Source organism: Neomonachus schauinslandi, chromosome 5, assembly GCF_002201575.2.
Source record: "Neomonachus schauinslandi chromosome 5, ASM220157v2, whole genome shotgun sequence".
In the NCBI taxonomy this organism is placed as follows: domain Eukaryota; kingdom Metazoa; phylum Chordata; class Mammalia; order Carnivora; family Phocidae; genus Neomonachus; species Neomonachus schauinslandi.
The window spans coordinates 138,151,170-138,170,854 of record NC_058407.1 but is presented as its reverse complement, the minus strand read 5'-3'; the positions used below and the strand labels follow the sequence as shown (position 1 = coordinate 138,170,854).

Genomic DNA, 19,685 nt, shown 5'->3' with positions numbered 1-19,685 from the left:
CATCTGGCCAGTGGGAGCCTGGCTTGTTGCTGCATTGCCCTCAGATCCTGAGCAGAGCCAGCTCTTAGCTGGCGATGGGTGGTCCTTCAGCAGCACAGGAGTCCCGTGGGTACATACCGCCCCAGCTCCTTTCATACTGCCAGGAGCCCACGCTTATGCATTTCAGACACCCTTCTGGATGCTGAAGCAGCTTCATCCTGGTGTGATGACCGCCTGCTGTTCGGTTAATGCTGCATCTGAGGCTCTCTGGCCGGGACCTCCGGGGGCACTGGAAGCGGCTGGAGTACAGAAGGTGGGCGCTCCGCCTGGGACGTGGGCACCAGCACGGGAAGCCCCAGGAGCACGCATCTGGCCCTGGTGTGGCCGGCAAGGTGCCCGGCCCTGGGCAGGTGCAGGTGGTTGGAGCAGCCGTGTGGACTTAGCACGTGTCTGGACTTCACCTCAGAGGGCGCATTCTCCAGACTCCGCATCCACGTAGCGAGAAAGACAGGAGTCCTGATCTTCACCATTCCTTTTCCTCAAACACTAAAGTTATTAGCTGTGTCTGGTCACGTTAGTAGCAGGCTGTGGTTCCATGTCCGCCTGTGACTTCACTTTGGATTTTCTGTCCTCGGCTACATTTAGAAATCATAACGTGCGCAGTGTTCCCACCACTCCCTGGGGACCCGCCTGGGACAGCAGGTTCGTCGGGTGGAGTGGAAAGGGCCCCAATGGAGCGCAGCCAGCGTAGGGGATCTGGGTGGCGGCGCTGTCGGGCTGCCATGTGTCAGGCTTGTGACGCCAGGAGGTGAGCGGCCCCCACGGTGCCTGACAGCACTGCCGAGCACCTTTCATGGCATTTTGATGGACTGTTCTCACCAGCTGGATAAAAATTATCAGGTGCACTAAAAGGTGTAATTACTTGATTCTGTCTGTGTGTTGGATGCTGCTCACCCTCCTTCGCTGGAAAGCAGAAAGGCAGAGCAGGCTTGGTCAAGGAGAGCGGCAGCTACACAGTGCCTATCACCTCCGCACGGACTCAGAAGCTGCGGTGTCTGTGTTTTCTGCAGCGTCTCCAGTGTGCTGAGAGGCTGGGGGCTCTTCCAGGGCTGTGCACCCACCGCCTCCGTGCTCCTGCGGTGGGTCAGCGCGGCCTCCCTGTCCCCAGGGCTCCTACGTGTTCATGCTGCGCCGGGCCGTGAAGGAGTGGTGGCAGCGGGCTGCCCTGCACTCCGTGAATAGCTGGAAACTGGACCCAGTGCACTGTGCAGCCCCCGTCACACTGGACAGCAGACAGTGGGGCTCAGGGGGAAACACGGCAGGTGCCTGGCTGTCTGCTCTGCGCCTCACATCCTGCTGGAATTCGGGGGGCAAGGTACCAAGAGGAGGGCCCCGGGCACAGAAGGAGCCCCAAGGAGGACACGGCACCCCTGCTGTTGCAGACCTGCCCCAACACAGAGCTCTGATCTAATCGTGAGAAACGAACACCACGCAAACCCCTACTGAAGGACATTCTTCAAATTTACTGACCAACATTCTCCAGGACCAAAGCCATGGAGTGCAGTTAAAGACTGAGGCCCGGTCCGCCCAGGGAACACAGCCATTAGATGTGGAGCCCTGGGCCATCCTGGCACAGGAGGAGGACGTCCATGAGAAAACTGGTGAGATCGGGTGCGGTAGGTAAGGTAGGTTCACGGTGTGGACCTGAGCATGACAGGTGCGCGGGGCTCCGTGCTGTGTGTACAGCTTTCCCAGGTGCTGGGATGTTTTTACAATACAAAGTTAAACCCCTTCATACTTGGCGTGTATAAAGGAGGCAGTTAGAGGAGATGGTGCAGTTCTTTCAGATGTGAATTACCAGCACTGACAGAAGAAACAGAAAATCTGATAAGTTTTAGGAATTGAGCACCTTTCCAACTGAGAAAACCCCAGGCCCAGAAGTCCTCACTGATGAGCAGTTTTATAAACATTTACGGAAGGAACAGTGTGAACCCTGCACACACGCATCCTAAAAACAGAGAGAAAAGCCTTCCCAGCTCATGTTTCTGAGACCAGGGAGGACAAGGACGTTTCAAGAAAAGAACGTTCCAGAGCACTATTCTTCAAGAGCACCAACAACTTCTTGAACTATTAGCAAACGAAGCCCGCAGCGCCTGAGCAGCATGAGGCATTTAAACCGAGTGGGCTTTGCCCGGGATGCAGGACTGAGTGGACAGAAATGAACCGATGCAGTTCGGTGAATTACCGGATACGGGGGAGAGCTAAAATGCTGCGATCCTCTTAACTAATGGAGGGAAAGCATGTGTTAACTGGTTCACAGTTAACGAAACATCTTGTGGCACACAAGGAACAGGAGGTTTCTTCAAGCTGATACGTAAACCACCCACGTCTACACCATTCTTACCTGCGGGGGACTGCACATTTCTGCCACGAGGTGGGGAGCACGCAGGGGCATCCACCTTCATCACATCTGCTTGACATTGTGCTGGAGATCATGGCTTGTGCAGAAAAGCAAGAAAAGGTAACAAAAGCCCTGAACATGGGAAGAAGTAAAAGCACCTGTCTTCGAGGTGAGGAGATCACGTATGTGGAGGGTCACAGGGTCCTCAGGAGGAATGCATGCAGTTACCCAGGGCCAGGAGTCACAGACCATGCACAGAAATCCATGCTATTTCCAGATGCTAGCAAAAGCTGTCAGAAAACGAAATGTTAGGCAGTCGCAGTCGTGCTCTCCCGAGTTCCTGTGTCCCTGGCCACACCGCCCGGATGGCCTCTCAGAACTGCAACCCAGCCGCCGCCGGCAGAGGAGCCAGGCCCAGCGGGGGTGCCACCCGGGCCCCGTGGACAAGAGGCTACGGCAGAAGCCAGTGCCCTCATGCTGTCTTATGACAGAGGAATCTCTGCCTTCCCTCAGTCAGACCTTTCCAAATGGGCGGGGGCCACCATGGAGATCTGAGGTAGAAGCTCTCCCCGGGACTCCCCAGTGGCTCCCTACAACGCACCCACGCCCTGCTACCACCCCAGCACAGACTCCCAGGGTAACATCTGCCCAGGCACCCTGAAGGACAAGGGGTCCGCCCAGGGTGACGTCAGGGCCATCCCGGTGTCCATCCAGAGCCTGCAAGGAGAAACCAACACTGAAGGCCCTTTGCACACACATGCTGCCGAGCTCTGGAAAAACCCACAGCCTTTAAGAAGTATCTGCAAGAAGCCTCAAAGCAGGTCTCCAGCCAGGAACCCTGACTGGGGAGCCCCTCTCCTTGTGTTGTCTTTTTATCTTCTCCTTCAATGATCTGTTCTTTCCTTCATTTCTGAGACTCTTTATCTTAATCTGAGGGATCATTTTTGTTTTATGTTTCTTAAATTAAGTCTCGGTTGAGCCCTTGTGATGAATATATTAAATACATACGCTGGGGTTTTTTTTAACAAAATTTTCACTACATCAATAACATCCATAATTAGGAAATTCTAACAGAAGTCTGATGCTCTGTACCCTAGGAGCTACCAGACATTGCTGAGAGAAACTAGGCAGTCTTCAGTAGACAGATATGCACATGTGGGTCAGAAGTTCCAGAACTGCTCACTGCCCAGCTGTCCCCAGACCCGTCAGAGGATTTCATGCAACCCAGACGTAATCCTAGAAGGATTTTCTTTTTAGAAGTTGGTGAACTGACTTAGATTTGTATGGAAACACCACGGGCCTAGAATAGCCAGAAAAATCTCGAATAAGAATAATTGTAGGAGACTCATCCCTTGTTCCAGGATTTCCCAGAGGTCATGGTCAGTGAGACTGGGCGGTGGGGACATGAGGACCGACAGCTGAAACGGCACAGTCCATGTGTCTGAAAATAGTCCCACACTGAAATCACCGTCCCATTAGTTTTGACAATTGACCAAGTCCGTCCAACTGAGAAAGATCGGCATCTTTGACGTGGTGTGCCGGGCGTCTGGTTCTCTGTAGAGAGTGAGCGAGCCACAGCCTCTGCTCCTGACAGAGAGCTTGGGGTGGGTCCGTAAAGAACACATAAAGCCCAGTAACAAAGAAAAGGGGGAGGTTTTAGCAGATACTTCACAAAGAAAGACCTGCAAATGGCTGTTTCAAGCACTTGAAAAACTACTCAGCTTCACTGGCCCTCAGGGAAACTAGATGCCACTGTTCTGCAGGTGCCCACAGGAAGAGCTGAACTTACAGATGGCAAGTGTCCTGGCTTGGGCTGCACAAAATACTGCAGGCCGAGCGGTTTGAACAGTGCTGACTTCCTCGTGGTTCTGGAGGCTGGCAGTCGAAGACCCATGTTCCGGGGCCTTCCGTCCCTGCTGGGGACTCTTCCTGATTCATGCACACCCATCCTCTTGCCGTGTCCTCTGCTGGTGGAGAAAAGCCCCCATGTCTTGACTGCGTGTGCCAATCCTGTCAGGTCAGGACCCCATCCTTACAGCCTCATTGACGCTTAACCATTTCCTCAGTCTAAATATGGCCACACTGGGGGCCGGGGCTTCAACCTACAGATTTGGGAGGACGCAGATGTCGGGCCCTTGGCAGCAGGGGTGTGAGCAAGAGGAACTGCCCTGCACTGCTCTCCTGTGGGCGTGAGAAATGGCCTGAGTGTGTGGGAGCAGTTGAGGCACTTACCTACGAAGTCGCCTCCTCCACCCTGTTGGTGTTTCCGCTCCTTATGACTGGCCCAGGGGAGCTGGAAATGTGCTCACGAAAGCCCTGCCCCGGCACCAGGAACTGGAAACCAACCACAGCCCATCACAGAAGGATGGGTACCAACCCATGCTAACTCCCCGGGATGGAAAGCACTCAGCAGGGCAGAGGAATGAGGACTGACATGCAGGTGTCGTGCTGGGGGAGAGAAGTCAGATGCATGGTACGGGTCCTTGTGCAGGGCCTTCCAGAACGGCAGAGCCAGCACGCGGCCATGGCCGTGGAGAAGCTTTCCCCTCCAGGATTCGAGGTGGGGACTGACTGGGAGGCAAGGAGGAACTTTGGGGCCACCGGAATGTCTCCTGTGCTGATGGGGTGAGGGTCTGCAGGCATGCGTGTGCACAAAAGCTCCTCAGCCCCAGGCTTCCCGGCAAGACATGAATCATTTTTGAAACCTAACAAGAGGTGAACAGCCGGGGGAAGCCTCGGGGGGAGATGGCTGGTCGGCTCCCACGTAGAGCAGAGACATCTGTCTTTGTGGGCAGGGCTGGAGACTGACAAACCGGCAGGTTTTCCTTGGTGTGCCTCCATTGAGCACCAGAGAAAAACCATGTGCCTTCCAGCCCTGGAAAGACCATCAGCCCAGCCGGAAGCTTCAGCTCGAGACAGGACCACAGGATCCAGCTTCCTGGCCAACTCTCTGCACCAACTGCAGGCATGGGTGGTATGGGGTGGGATGTCCCGCTTCGTCTCCTAGCTTTGGCGCCCACTGACGGAGAGGTTACATGATGACCTGAGCCGTCACCCTACTGTTGACGTGTTATAGATTCTGGCGGCTCCCTCGTGCAGCTGCGAGCCAGCCTGCTGGGGGCTTCTCCAGTGACCGGGGCTCCCCACTTCAGGCTGCTGAGATGGCGAGCAGCCGGGTGATGCAGGTGACCCCACTGGACTTCCCTCCTCGGGGCAAAGGCACAGGTCTGCTTAGCATGTTCACCTGTGCCCTCCCACTGGAATGGGGCAAATGCGCACCAGATGCTTCTCTGGAATGTTTCTTGCATGTTTCAGCTCAATTTTCTCTTTTAAACGCATGGATTTCAACCATATTAGTGTGGAGAATCTTTTTCATTTGCAGAAAATGGCAAAGAGCGTGGGTGTCTGAGTCACTGTATTTAAGATAATAGTTTGCCCTTAATTATGCTTTAAAAAGGTTTTCACTTCACTCTCAACTCTCTGCTTTTGTCAAGACAGAAATATGTACGTCTGTTTGTAGCTCCATTGGGACTGGCCGGTTTCGTCCCGGAGCAGGTTAGGATGTCCGCAGCTGGTCTCCGAAGCCCGACCCTTTGCGTCTGGTGCCTCCGCGTGCCAAGTCGGACCAGGCAGCGGGCTTCCCACGTGGCTTCAGAGCCACAGCTGTCCTGGACAGCTCCTGGGCCGGCCCAGCGCCCTGTGCTGTGCCGAGGGCTGAGACCCCAGTTGCTGAAGTCCTGGGAAGTGAGGCTGTGTCCGTGTTGCCGGGGATTTGCGGGAGCTGGACAGCACCGAGGGGAGGCAGGACGTGGTTGCCGTCTGGACAACCAGGCCGCACCTTCTTTGTGCCCCTCTGTCCCTGGGCTCCCGTCTGGGTGCACACGTGGCCTGGGTTCGCGGGCCGCAGGCAGGCCAAGGCACTTGGCTGCTCCTCGCGTGAGAACCTTGCGGCAGGATTGCACGGGAAGGGAGAGTGTGTGTAGACCGGGCCGCGGCACATGAGAAGACCCACGCCGCAGCTCGGTCGGACTAGGGAGAGTGGCCATCGGGAGTCAGCGCCGTTAGGCTGCACTTCTGGGGGCACAGCAGCTTTTGTCTGCTTGCGCTTAGTTAGCGTGGCTTTCACCTTTCTGCATATACTCTGCAGTTCTTCCAATGTGGTGTACTACACTTCTACTGATTGTAAGTTATTTTTACTATTCCTTCACATGATATGAGCTAAGAATTGATACCCTGGGATCAGCCGGGTGGCTCAGGCCGTTAGTGTCTGACTCTTGGTTTCAGCTCAGGTCATGATCTTGGGGTCATGAGATCGAGCCCCATGTTGGGCTCTGCACTCAGCGGGGAGTCAGCTTGAGATTCTCTCTCTCTCCCTCTTTGCCCCTCCACTCCTCAAAAAAAATTAATACCCTAAATTCTTATGCACCAAATCGCAGCTGCAATGAGCCATTTTCATCCTAAGCTGTGTATTTTGCTGTGACCGGAGCAGGTCACTTGCATGTGCAGTGAATGGAAGGTGCAACACGAAGGGGAGGGCATGTGCCAGAGCCCCCAGGCACCTCTCAGAAGCTGACACGGCATGAACTTTCCTGTTCCATATGTCTAGGTGACCCCTAAGTGACTGCAGTGAAGAGATGCCAGTGTGTGTTTCCCACGTGGCTTCATCAGCAGGGGTGTGACTGCTGAGCACCCATGCCGCTTATGTTCGTGGCTGTAGTACCCGCAGTGGGGCCCTTCTGATGCTCGTGTGCAGACTGTCCTGTTACCACAAGAGAAAAAGGCCATATCTGAGATTTAGAAAAGTGAGGCCTGTGGACCTACATTTTTCAGGTCCGTATTCAGCAGGGCCAGGAGCCATGGCCGGGCTGCCATCGTCAGCACTGGGAGAAGACGCTGTCCTCAGACCACCGGCGGTTGCGTCTAAGGCCCTTGCTGTAAGAGTCAGCTGTCTGAAACGTGACAGCTTGGCTAAAATGGACACATTCCTTCACAAATGCAGCTTCCCAAAACGGAGGAGGAAACAGGAAACCTAAATAGCTCCATGTCTGTTAAATACATTGAATTTGTAATCAAAACCCCTTCCAGAGAGAAAGGTATAGGCCCAGATTGCTTCACCAGCGGAATCTACCAGATGCTTAAGGAGGGAACAGTAGTACCCCTACCCAGACTCTGTTGAAAAGCAGTGGAGGCAGGACCACTTCGCAGGTTGTGTTTTATGTGACTATGAAACCAGACCTGTTCAGGTCATTATAGAAAGGAAAGAGACCAGCATCCCCCAGGAGCAAAGGCACAGAAACCCTTAGCCAAACATCAGCAAATCAAAAGGCACGGTCTATCTTAGGAATGCAAGGTTGGCTTAACATGTTTAAACCAATGAGTGCAACTCACCACAGTAATAGAAGAAAGCAGCAAATGGAAGACAAGCACATGATACAGTTCGACACCCACCTGTGATGGTGGGGGGACTTCTTCCGGGGACAGCATCTGAAACCCCGGCCAGCCCATCCTGACTGGTGGGGATTAGAGCGCTCACACCCAGCCAGACCAGGCCGGCATGTGTTCCTGCCAGTAACTCTCAGCGCTGTGTTGTAAGTCTTGGTGCAGGAAGACCGGAAAAAGAGAAAGCATAAAGCTTGGCAGAAAAGTAATGATGCTGTTGTTCACACACGATTAGAGATGCAGAAAACCTGGCGGAATCTGAAAAGCAGCTAGTGAAATGAATACATGAACTTCGCAAGGTTGCAGGACACAAGGTCACTGTGAAGCACACGTACTTTGTGCATGATGAAGGAATCATTACAAGAGATGATCTGGAAAATACCATCTGCAGCGGCCAAGAGAACCTCCAGTGCCTGGTAATGAGCCTGGTTACGGGCGTCTAAGGTGCGGGTGTGGCAAGTGCAGAGCATCGGCGGCCTCAGCCTGGACCTGCCCCAGGCCTCACAGGTAGGAAGATGCTGTCACTGCCACATCTGTTTCATCCAAGTGCGTGTGCTGATTCGAGGCCATTCCTGTCCCGCTCCTAGTGGGCTTTTTGGAGAAGTTAACGTGCTGACTGTAAAGTGTACCCAGAAAAACAGAATTTTGAAAAAGAACAAAGCTGGGGGAGACACCTCCTGATTTTACAGCTTAATTTAAAACTGAAGTGTGGCATTGATCTAAGTTAGAGAAATGGACTACATCTCTCCTGTCAGCTCATACTCAACCAAGAGTCCCGAGTCAAGTCAGTGGAAAAAGGAAAGCCCCTCTTAGCGAACGGTGCCAAAGTGATGGGAAATCTGCAAGCGAGGACAATGAACTTGGGCACTGTTTCATCTGCACCAAACTCTACCACTGTGGACAGAAGTGCAGAAGCAACACCGTCAAGTTCTAGAAGAACACTTGGGAGAACACCTCACGGAAGCACGCCCACACAGGTACAGTCGGCCCATTTCCAACTGAGGCACAAGGTCAAACACTGGGGCAGGCACAGGATTTGTTTTGCAAACATAAATGCCAGGAGAATAAAGGTTCCCAAAGATAACACACTTACATTGGGGTAAGCAAAGATTCTTTGACCGGACACAAAAAAGCCATAACCATTAAAAAATTTTTTGCTAAACATACTTCATTGATATTAAAATTTCTGTTATCAAAACACAGCACTAAGAAAATGACTAGGCAAGGGCGCCTGGGAGGCTCAGTTGGTTAAGCGACTGCCTTCGGCTCAGGTCATGATCCTGGAGTCCTGGGATCGAGTCCCACGTCGGGCTCCCTGCTCAGCGGGGGGTCTGCTTCTCCCTTTGACCCTCTTCCCTCTCGTGCTCTGTCTCTCATTCTCTTTCTCAAATAAATAAATAAAATCTTAAAAAAAAGAAAAAAGAAAATGACTAGGCGAGCCACAGACTGTGAAAAATATTTGCAGTGCACTGGCCGAACCAAAAACTAACATCTAGAACACAGAAACCGCAGTAGAAAGGCAGGCATTAAGCTCAAACACACTTGGAGGACGGAGATCTGAGGAGTCCACTGTGGGACCAGTATGTCCTGCTGGTGGGCACCCCGTGGGGCACAGCGCTGGTTTGGGGAGGGGATGCAGCCTCGCAAAGAGCAGTCGGCAGGCCCCACCAGGCGAGACTGCCCTGCAAGCCGGCCTCCCACTCCTGCGGGTTTGCCGGCAGAAAGGAGAGCCTGTGTCTGCACAGGGGCTTGCACGCACCTGCAGACCTGTTCACAACAGCCAGACCTGGAAACAACCAAGGTCCATCAGCATGATGTAAAGGGCACGTCCGTACAAGGGGCCGTCTGGGGTGGTCCAGGAGCAGACAGAGTTGGCGCTGGCCGCAGCTGCCTCCTGGTGAGCGGGGCCTGAATAGCCTGGGAAGGGGTCCCAGAGAACGTTCTGTGGGATGGACGGCTGCATCCTGTTTGGGATGACGGGCATCTGATTGTGTGCAATTGTCAGGACACACTGAACACTTACGATGCGTGTGTTTTGTTTCATGTTAAGTTATAGCTCAACCTTTGATTAAGAGGGTGTCACGGGTTTACGTTTTCCTCACAGCCCTTGCTGTGAGGTGCAGCCCGGTAAACTCCGCATACCTGGGGGTGGTAAGCAAGGCATAACAATGCAGCCACCCCAGGCCTGGGGGCCCCCCGCCCCAGAGAGCGAAGGCAGCTGCCCGACCACCGATGCCCAGTGGAAGCCGTGTGTGGGCACAGGGCCGGGAGTGAGCAGCATGCTTCTCTTTACATCCTGACCTGCGCCCATCTGTGCTGCTGCCGTCGAGCCTCTGGCGTGGCTGGGGGGGGGGGGGGGGTGTTGTGCAGCGAGTTTTCTGGATGTGTGCGGAGCACGGGACCCCTGGGTCTGCCCTGCATCAGAGCTGTTTGCTGCCGCGGTGTCCAAGCCACTCCTCGGCCTCCGGCCTCTCCCTCGTGAGACTCACACCACTTCTGTGGGAGGGAAGATTCCCATTGCCTTGGAGGCCCAGTGGCTGCCTTGTGAGTGGACTGGAATTGCCCCGGAAGCAGTTTCCCTGTTCGTGTGCTCCCCTCCTATGTTGCTGAGGTGCTGCAGCCCCATGGAGGTCGGACCATGGCCGGCACGGGGGCTCGGGAGAGGCGCTGCTAGCCACCTCAGCAAACAGCTGCAGACCAGGGAGATAAGTCAGGGCCCCTCCTCGGAGTCAGATGCCGCCAGTAAAATTTTGTCAGATGTAATGAGGTAACTGTTGGAGTGAGTGCAGTGCACCCCCGTGAAGGCCAACCCCGAGTGGGGGTCACCAGGTCCTTGCCGTCCCATCCTGGGATCCCCATACAGGAGAGCACTTACTCCGAGCCGCTTCATCGCACGGACACGGACCGCGAAGCAAGGGGCTTTCCCGTGAGCGCGCAGGGGGCCAGACCACACACTCCAGTACTTCTGGAAAGGGCAGTCTGTGGTGCTCTGGACTCTGGCCTCCGCTTCAGCCCCTGCTCACAGCCCCACACTCGCCCCCTCGGCTCCTGTCTGTCTCCATCTCCAGACACTCGGCTCGGAACAGCCTGGGCCTAAATGGGTATCGAGTCCTTGTGGCTTGCGAGCGCCTGTGGTGCCCTCCCTGCTCCCTGCAGCCCCTCGCACGGCCGGCCACTGGCAGAGACGCCAGCTTCGGAGACGACGCAAAACCATCAGTCACCCCCCCCCACAAGCCCGTGTTTCCGGCACCTGCCAGCAGCGTTCACTGCGCTGTGCGCACTGGATTCAGGGTGGTTTCTTTATGGCTGTTCTTGGGCCAGGCAAGTGCTGACAGCACCCCGAGACAGCACGAGCGTGAAGGGGCCAGGGTGGCATGGAGACAGGTCAGCCCTGAGAGGTGCCCACATATGCCTGTGACCCCAGTGCCAAATAGGGGGCACATGACCATGAATCTCAAACTCACCCAAGACATAGAGCTCCCCCCCACTCGCCTGTTCAGCCCCCAGAGGAGAGGGATTGCAGGAAGCCTGAGTGACATCCCAGACTGCCAGGCCTGCCACAGGCATCCTCCTGAACCCCATGAGCCCGTTAGTGTGCATGGCCCGGGGTCATCGAGGCTTCTGGAACTCTGAGGGAAGGAGCCCCGACGTAGCCCAGTCCCAGCGTTTGCAGAGGGAGGAGGCAGCCCTGTTAGTGAGAGAGCGGGGGGCAGGGTGCACTCAGGATGGGCTTGCTGCAGACGGCTTCCTATGAGGAGGCCATTCACCTGGGTGCAGCTGCAGGCCTGGCAGCCCCTCCTCACCCTCGGCTCGGGGTGAAGCATGCAGCATGGAGAAACAGATGTCCTTCCTGCGGCAAGGCCTTGGGCCTCCTGTCTCCAAATGGGGGTGTCAGAAGCACGTCCTGGGAACTGCAAGCATCCGGAGAGGCCCATCCGTGTCCCTGGGCGGCGGCCTTCATGCTCCTGCCCCCCGCCCCCAACTCCCCACAAGGCCTGAGCCTGCCCTGGCAGCCTGGAATGTCCCAGCACCTCGCATCCTACCTTCCCCAGAGAGCAGGGGTGGACAGCTGTGGGTCACGTGGCTCTCTTCAGGTCTGGCCTGGTACTGGCTTGTCTGAGCCATTTTTTCAGAATTAATTTTGGGCTGAAAAAGGCTGACAGAAGTCTTTGTTCCTTTGACGCTCACTCAGGAAGGAAAAATCCGTGGAAAATCTGACATCTGCACTATAGGGAGAAGTCAGTGGATGGGGAGGAATATAATTACTCTCCGCTCCCGGAAGAATGTCTCAGATCTTTTAAGTGTCTCATATCAGCTTAGAACTTGAATGACATTTTAATTATTTTGTTTTTTTCTTCTCTGCCTGGTTTGAGTCTCTAAAGAGACCCACTCTTGGATTCCGAGGGGTGCGGGGAACGGAGCGTCGCTCACGGGGCTGTCGTGTGATCGTGCCGCTTTCCCACCCGCGCCGCAGGTCAGACACGCTCAGGTCTGGACAGCGGGCACGTGGCTCTTTGAATGTGCCAAAGAGTTGCAGCCAGGGGCTGTGTCTCTGGCACTGTTGTGACCTAAGCAAACCCAGTTTCCAGAAAGACGGGGACTCATCTTCAAATAGTACCACCCAGGTGCCTGGCGTGCGGCTCTGTGTGGGGGCGCGCACGGCCCCTGAGGCCTGGTGGCCGGGCTGGCGGAGGGCGCACCGTGTGCACGCCCCTTGTCAGAGCCGCTGGTGGGTCAGGGCCCAGGACGCCAGAATGCTAGGATCCCTGGGGGATAGGTTTGTAAACCGGCTATCCAGCTGCACGTTTAGCTCCTGCTGAGCCCATGTGCATGGCGGGAGCACTGCCACTCGTCTGTGGAGGCCTGAAGGGCTGCCACACGACCCTGGGACCTCCTTGTCGTGTCTTGTCCCTGCTCCTTTGAGTGTTGTTGTGTCCATGCCACTCCCCACTCCGCACCCATGCTGCCTCTCAGCCCATCCTGTGGGCTCCACGTGCCAGACACGTCCCAACTCCTGGATGGTCCTTCTGCCTGGACGGCCACAGAGGCCTGCTGACAAAGGACCGTCCTGTCCCCCGCTCAGAGCCCTCACCACCCCAAGGTCCTTCCCTGCATGAAAGTCCCTTTTAGGTGTCTATGCCTGGGCCACCACCCCTGGTATGTATCCACTCAGCTCGATGTTGCTGCGAGGCTGTTCTGCTAATGGGACTGAAGACCACGGTCACGGGGCGCCTGTGAGGAAGTAGAGCCGAGGGTCTTGGGGCCACAGCTGGCAGCGCCACCCCTCCTGATGGCCACCATCCCGGCCTCGGCCCTGACCAGCCAGCTCTGTCCCTTCCCGAACCTGACACTGTGGCCCAGGGGCCCCTGGGCTTTGTCTAACACAGCCTTTCCTGGTCTTCTCTGCTCCGGACACACAAGTCCTTGGTTTCCCTCACACCTGCTGCCTGGGGCGTCTGCCTTTTGCTCGTTCCTCCTCCAGCTTGTCCCCGCTTCTCCAGGGCTGCCCACCCTCCTCCTCCAGAGCCCAGCGTGCCTTCTCTGCACCTTCCACACGCCCGCACCACCCCAACCAGGGTGGGCCCTCCTCTGTGCCAGGCTGGGCCTGTGCGGTTGTATCTGCTGACCGGGCGGGACTCAGCCCAGAACAGTCGCAGCTGTAAAAACCAGCATCATAAGAGAAAGCCGAGCTGCATCCCACGCTTGTTTCTCTCCCCGTACTTCCTCACCTTCTAATTCAGCTCTTATGTAAGACACAGAACTCAATCTCTGGGACCCAAGCAGAGCTTGCAGAGCTGGCAGGGGACAGCCTCTGACTTAGGAAGGGAGCCACGAGTTCCCAAGAGAAAGTGGGGGGTGGGGCACGGTGCTGGGGGTGCTGGGAGCTCAGCTGCAGGCCATTCCAGGGACCCTTCCTCCACAGCCATGGCCCTGTGCCCCAGCAGCAAAGCCATAACCTAGACATATGTGGGCCCGGGCACCCAGGTTTCCCGCGGGGGGAGTGAGCGCTCGAGCCACTGGGGAGGGCTTGGCCTAGCACACCTGAGCTTCTGAGTTGCTCACTGCCATTGTGAGTGAGACGCAGCTCCCTTCTGGATCCCTTCCTTGGTCTAGCATCTGACCGTAGCTTTGTCAGTGTCCGTTTCTAAAGCCTCAGAAATACATTCCTGCAATGATGCTCAGAAAACCCAAGTTTTTGAGAAACCACAGAAGGTACTGTCTCTATCCAAGGAAGCCGGTAGTTTGGATGTGTCATGCGCATGGTCTGACCTCGGCTGTCAGGAAGCCCTCAATGTGCTGTTGCTACAGCTTCATTTACGTCTTACCTCTTACGTATTTCAGGCAGGAGATACCCTCCTCCGCTCCCTTGAAGCTTCCTTTGGGTCCTCCTGCCTGTGGCTGGTTTGCACGCCCCGGGGACCACTGCCAGCCTCTGGAGTGGCTCATGTTCCTGTCTGTCTTGCCTTGGCAGGGCCTGATCAAGATCCGGGGAGACCGGTGCTGGCGGGACCTCACCTGCATGGACTTCCACTATGAGGTAGGTTGCATGGCGGCCGCAGGCCGAGCTCCCTGTCCCCCACCCGCCCCGCTACCCCGCCCATGGGGACCAGCACTTGTACTATAGCTGCAGCCTCTTAGAGGCCACGCCTTGGGTCACAGGGATGCCCTCTCCTGCTTGCTTTCTTGTCGGAGCACAAGTAGGTCCCAAGGTAGTTTTCAGGGTGTCCCGTGTGCTGGGCTGGCAGATGGGGCTCCTGGCCCCCATGGCTGTGGGTCACGGGGTCCATTCTGCTTGGGCGCTGGTCCCTCCACCACTGTCCATGGTCCTGCTTAGGCATCCTCCCTCCTGGCATCAGGGCTGGCCCCACATGCCCCCAGGAGAGTGCACAGTGGGAGTCACTCTGCCGCCCGCCCTGTTCCCCAAATCATGGCAGACGGACATGGTGGGAGGTGCGAGTCCTGCTGTCCTCAGATTTCCATGGTCCCCTCCCCCACCTTGACCCCAAGCTTTAGGCAGTCGTCCTCTCCGCCCCCTTCCCTGGGACCCCACCCAGATCCAAGCCCCTCTGGACATTCCTGTCCCTGCTGATGGCTCACATGTTTGTGGGGGGCTGGGACCAGGTCTCCCTGGGAACGAATTAACTCTAGGGCACTTGGTCAGAGCGACCTCATCCACTTGCCCATTTATACCGTGAATGCCTGCCAGCTGCCCTTTCCCTCTCGTCGGCCACAAAAACATTGACACGCCTGGAGCGCCACCTGTCAGATGGGACGTTTTCTTCCGTGTCTCCCACCCCTGGCTTATGGTTCCCATACAGGAAAGTGACTTGTACCTGCTCTTGTGTAAAAGGTGCTTGCGACAGGCTCATGCCTCTTCTGGCTTTTCAGTCCTGAATGTGTCCAGTAGATGCCACCTCGGGAGGCCTGGGTGTGTCCGCGGCTGTGTCATCTGTTAACCAGCCTGGGGGCAGGGATGTCCCACGGATGCTGTGCTTAGCAGGGTATCAGACTGGAGATCTCCCCGCGTCCCTCCAGACTCCCCTCCCCTCCTGCCCAGGGGCCCATGAGTCCCTCCTTTGGTCCTGGAGCCGATGTCCTGTAAAGGGCCAGAGAGGAAATGTTTCTGGCTCTACAGGAGGGAAGGGGGCCCCAGGGGCTAAGCTAGGAGGCCCTCCATTCTGTCCTGGCCCCGCCACAAGCCCACAGTGGCCCCCAGCAGCTTGCGGGCAGGGCCCATGACTGTCCAGCGTGTGCAGAGGGAGTGTGTGCTAGAATCCCCTTGGCGCCGAAGCCTGCTCTCTCTGCCTGCAGGTCTTGACCAGGGTGGATACAGGGCCTGTAACTCTGATTTCGGTCCACAGAAGGAGTCTTGGCCAGCAGGGAGAGGACCAGGTGAGCCCACACAGCGAGGCTGGTTGACACCCACCCACCCCCCAAGCTGGGTGCGTCCTCAGAAGGGTTTGAGTCAGGGGACACCAGGGCAGAGTTCCTGCATCTCCGCACACAGCCCTGGGCAGGACTTGGGCAGACGGTGGGCCTGTGACCCATATCCTGGGGAGGGGGCCAGGCACCTGTGATGTTGGTATGGTGTGAGGTCAAGGCCACTTGAAGTCGGTCTTCAAGGACAGGCTGAGTCTTGGCCCAATGACCATGTGGGGCCCTGGTCATCAAGTGGGAGGCCTGTGGCCTCTGGGTCAGGTCCCTTGGAGGAACAGAACCACTCTGATTCTGTCAAGGAGCAAGGGCCTTCCTTCAGTCGATCTTGTTTCCACACGCTCTGTGAACTAGGGTGAGGTGAGGAGTCAGGCCTGGGACCCCCCGTGCTGTTAGCTGCCTGCAGAACCCATTGTCGTCTGCCTGTCAGAGACCAGGATAGGGGCCACACGGCCTGTCCTCAGTGACCTGGACCCCTCCAGTCCTTGGTGGGTGGCAGCAGGGCCTGCCTCATTCACTGTCAGGACACCACTGGCAGGAGCCTCATAGGAGGGACCTGCTGGGGACAGTGGTGGGGCCGATGGGGCGCAGCACATGGGTGAGCAGGAGGGAGCGGCTTCCGGCCGAGACGAGAGCCCAGGCTTTGCTCGTAGCTGCTTCTACTTCACCCTGAGCCGGTCTGCTCACAGGCATGCTGTCCACGTGGTGTGTTACCATGGCGAGGCCTTGCAGGGAGGTCGTTGGAGGGGAGCCCTGATGCCCCAACCCTGTGAGCCCCCCAGATCCTGCAGGGAGTAGGAGGCTAGCAAGAGAGGCCCTCATGTGACACCACAGGCTCACCCCCACGTCCCCCGTCTATGTCCTCGCTTTACCTACATGTGGCCGTTGGGGGACTCAGTAGGAGCAGAAGGGGCTGGGGCAGCACCAGCGGGTATGGTCATCAGCCACCATGGGGGAGAGAAAGGGCAGCAGACCTCCACAGACATGCCCAGGCCAAGCCACGGTGGCCCTGAGCCGCCATGGCAAAGCCAGTCACCCCTGAGAAGGAGGTCCCTGGAACCGTCGTCCCCAGGCTCATGGGTTCCACCAGTGACGCCAGTGAAAGCATCCATGAGGAAGGCCGCAGGGTCACCCGGCTGCCAGGCGCTCGGCAAAGGAGGAAAGGAAAATGCTGCTGCCAGGCGGCGGCTCTGCGTCCTGTCCAGGCCGCCGTGAGGTGCACAAGCCTTCCGCGCGGGGCAGCGAGCTGTCAGCAGTGTTCAGGTCCCCAGGTGACCGCCGCACTCAGTCCAAGTTAGTCGGGATGCCGACTTGTTAACTTTGGAAAGCTTTGGTTACCAAACGTACACCTCAGTGACTCACGCACGTTGGACGTACACACGCAACGGAGCAAGGGCCTCCGCCGCGGCTGGGGGTACGCTGTGAGGAGCATGTGGTGCGGTCGCTAAGCTGCTGCAGGAGTCCCGCCTCGCTGGCGGCTTGGCAGGTCCCACCTGCGGCCCTTCGGGGGGTCAGGTCGGTGCCCCACCCCAGGCTGTGCGAGAGTTGACCGACACGGACGCTGTTGTTTTGCTCCAAAGTCCTGCACGCAGAGCTGACCCTCCGTCTGGGGTCACCAGTCACTGTCTGCTCCCATCACCTGTGAGGTCTGCAGCCTGTGGCACATTGGAGGGGACTTTGTGTCATGTCCTTTGCACCTCGAAGCCCAAGGTTCAAGCCTGTGCAGGGGCAGCTAGCTTGCGGAGCCCAGACGCCGCAGCAGGCCCTTCAGGAGCCGGGGTCCGTGCCACGCGTGGGGCCGCATGCCCACCGTCACTGATGCGCTCCCCTGCGTCCATGTCGTAGGGTGCCCGCAAGGCTGTCCACACACATGGTGCCTCGTCCTGCTCACCCCCGAGGGTCCGCTGAGCACCAGGCCTGGCCCTCAGCACTGACTTCCTGCTGCCCGTTTCTCTAACTGGGAACCACCTGAGCGTCAGGGCAGCTTCAGCCAGGTTTACTCAAGATTTCCCCTTGGTCTTGTGCGGTCAGGAAGGCCTCTTGCCACCCGTCTCGAACGCACCTGTTCAGCTATGTTGAGGTGGAAAATGGTTCCTTGTCACGGTGGTAACAGTTCTCAGTGAGCACTTGGCGCTCCTAGGCGGGCCATCGGTAGCTCCGTGTCCCTGGACGTTGCTCCTCCCGTCCATGAGCCCCTCAGCCCTGGGGCCCACTGGGAGGGCGCCCAGTAGCTCCGGTCTTTGAGAGCCCTGCAGGCAGGAGGAGAGGAGGGGGCACAGTGCCCTTCATCCTTAACTCCTTGCTGTCCACACCCCTGCAGCACTGCTGCAGCACCTCGTGCTGCCCCAGAGGGCCTGGAGGCTGCAAAGGCGAATGCCCTAGTCCAGGAGGGTAACAGCGACCCTGGGAGCTGGCTACCACGGTGGCCTGGGCTAGGCCACCCTCCCCTACTGAGTGGGATCTCCTCCCCTTTAGTCCCAAACAGCAATCTTAGGGGCATACGCCTGGAGCACGTCCCACCCCCCTGGCCACAGTCCCCTTGCAGCTCTGTGCACTCCGTGGAGGACTTGGGAAATGGGTCGCAAGTCCGTGGTTTCAAGGCCCTGGAGCGGGTGAGTCCTGGCAGATACCACTGAGAAGGTTCGAGTGACGGAGCGTGAGCAGCCCCCATTCCCCCACACGGTTCCTTCTACGGTTTAAGAGGCAACATCGGGCACTGTTCCTATAAAATGGAGCATCTAAAATGTGTTCATCATAGACATAAGGCGCGTAAAGTGCTTCTGAAAGCGTCAGGCCGCTCATCTGCGAGGGTGGGAGAAGACAGGCTGTCCAAAGACCCGGCTCTGAATGCACGCGCCCCTGCCCCACGTTTGGCTCCCTCCCTCTGAGCCGCACCCCTGCAAGAAAGCCAGTACACTTGCCCTTCGAACCAGAGCGTTACCGCTGGGGAGCGCAGCAGTAGAGACCTGGGCACTTGGGAGAACCCCCGATTCCAAGTTCTCTCTTAGGGATTCTCTTTCCTAAAGTTGACGCAGCTCCGGTCAGGAGGCCATCCCCCTTCATAGCCACAGGGTCTCGGAGCACAGGGCTGCGCCTGACAGTAACGTGCGTGCACCCCAAGATCAGGATGCCCGCGGTGTGGGCTGTGTCACCTTGAGGGCCACCCCGGCTCCGGGGCCCGTCTCGCGGCCGCGCACAGATGTGCGGTTCACTGTAGGACGTCCCGCCTCTGTGCACTGGCGCACACCCTCGCTGACAGAAATCTTGGACACAGTCTGCCCACACGGGGGGGCGCGTCTCTGGCTCTGCTGGCCCCAGGTGACACCGATGTCCGTCGCAGCCCAGGGGCCCCGGGCATGGTCCCCCTGCCTGCTCTCTTGTGACCGTTCACCCAGCTGGCCTGCGTCTTCCCCCCCGGGCGACGCGCACACCACCAGTGGGTGGAAACCCTCGGCCGTGTTCTTCCATTCTGGGGGTGGTTTGTATCTTATCATGGTTTACAACATGCACCTAGTTTCTTCTCCTGGGTTCACATCTGCTCTGTCATAGCTGCAGGAGGGACAGAGGCTGACAGACGGCTGACATCCTCCATCTCTAACGGCAGGCACTCCCGTCTGCCCACCTGGGGGAGCATCCCAGCCCTACACGACAAGGGACAGCAGATCGAGGAGGACACAGGTGGCCGCCTGAGGCCACGTCTTCAGCCATGTTCAGGCGCCGGTTAGCCACAGCTGAGGGTTACTGCAGCCTGGGGCTTGACTGCATGTCTCTGCTGAGACCTAGTTTTCTGCTGTCGTGATTTTCTTTCTCATGACAGAAAACTTCCCAGTAGACAAGTATTGTGACAAACCAACACCCGGGCCATCCCGCACAGATGTGGCATCTCTCCATGCAGGTCTCTTAGCCCCATCACATGTCACCGGGAGAGGCA

The 19,685-nt window shown here is 57.3% G+C and overlaps 1 protein-coding gene and 1 pseudogene across 2 annotated transcripts in view; both read left to right on the top strand.

The window, feature by feature from the left end:
• LMF1 (lipase maturation factor 1) overlaps nucleotides 1-19,685 on the top strand; it is a 99,407-nt gene that overhangs the window by 56,960 nt on the left and 22,762 nt on the right. For both annotated transcript variants that reach the window (XM_044915046.1, XM_021698067.1), the window contains exon 5: nucleotides 14,292-14,357. In XM_044915046.1, the coding sequence (XP_044770981.1) occupies nucleotides 14,292-14,357 (66 nt within the window). The remainder of the gene's footprint in view (nucleotides 1-14,291; nucleotides 14,358-19,685) is intronic.
• Nucleotides 2,689-3,222, top strand: LOC110587867 (annotated as a pseudogene).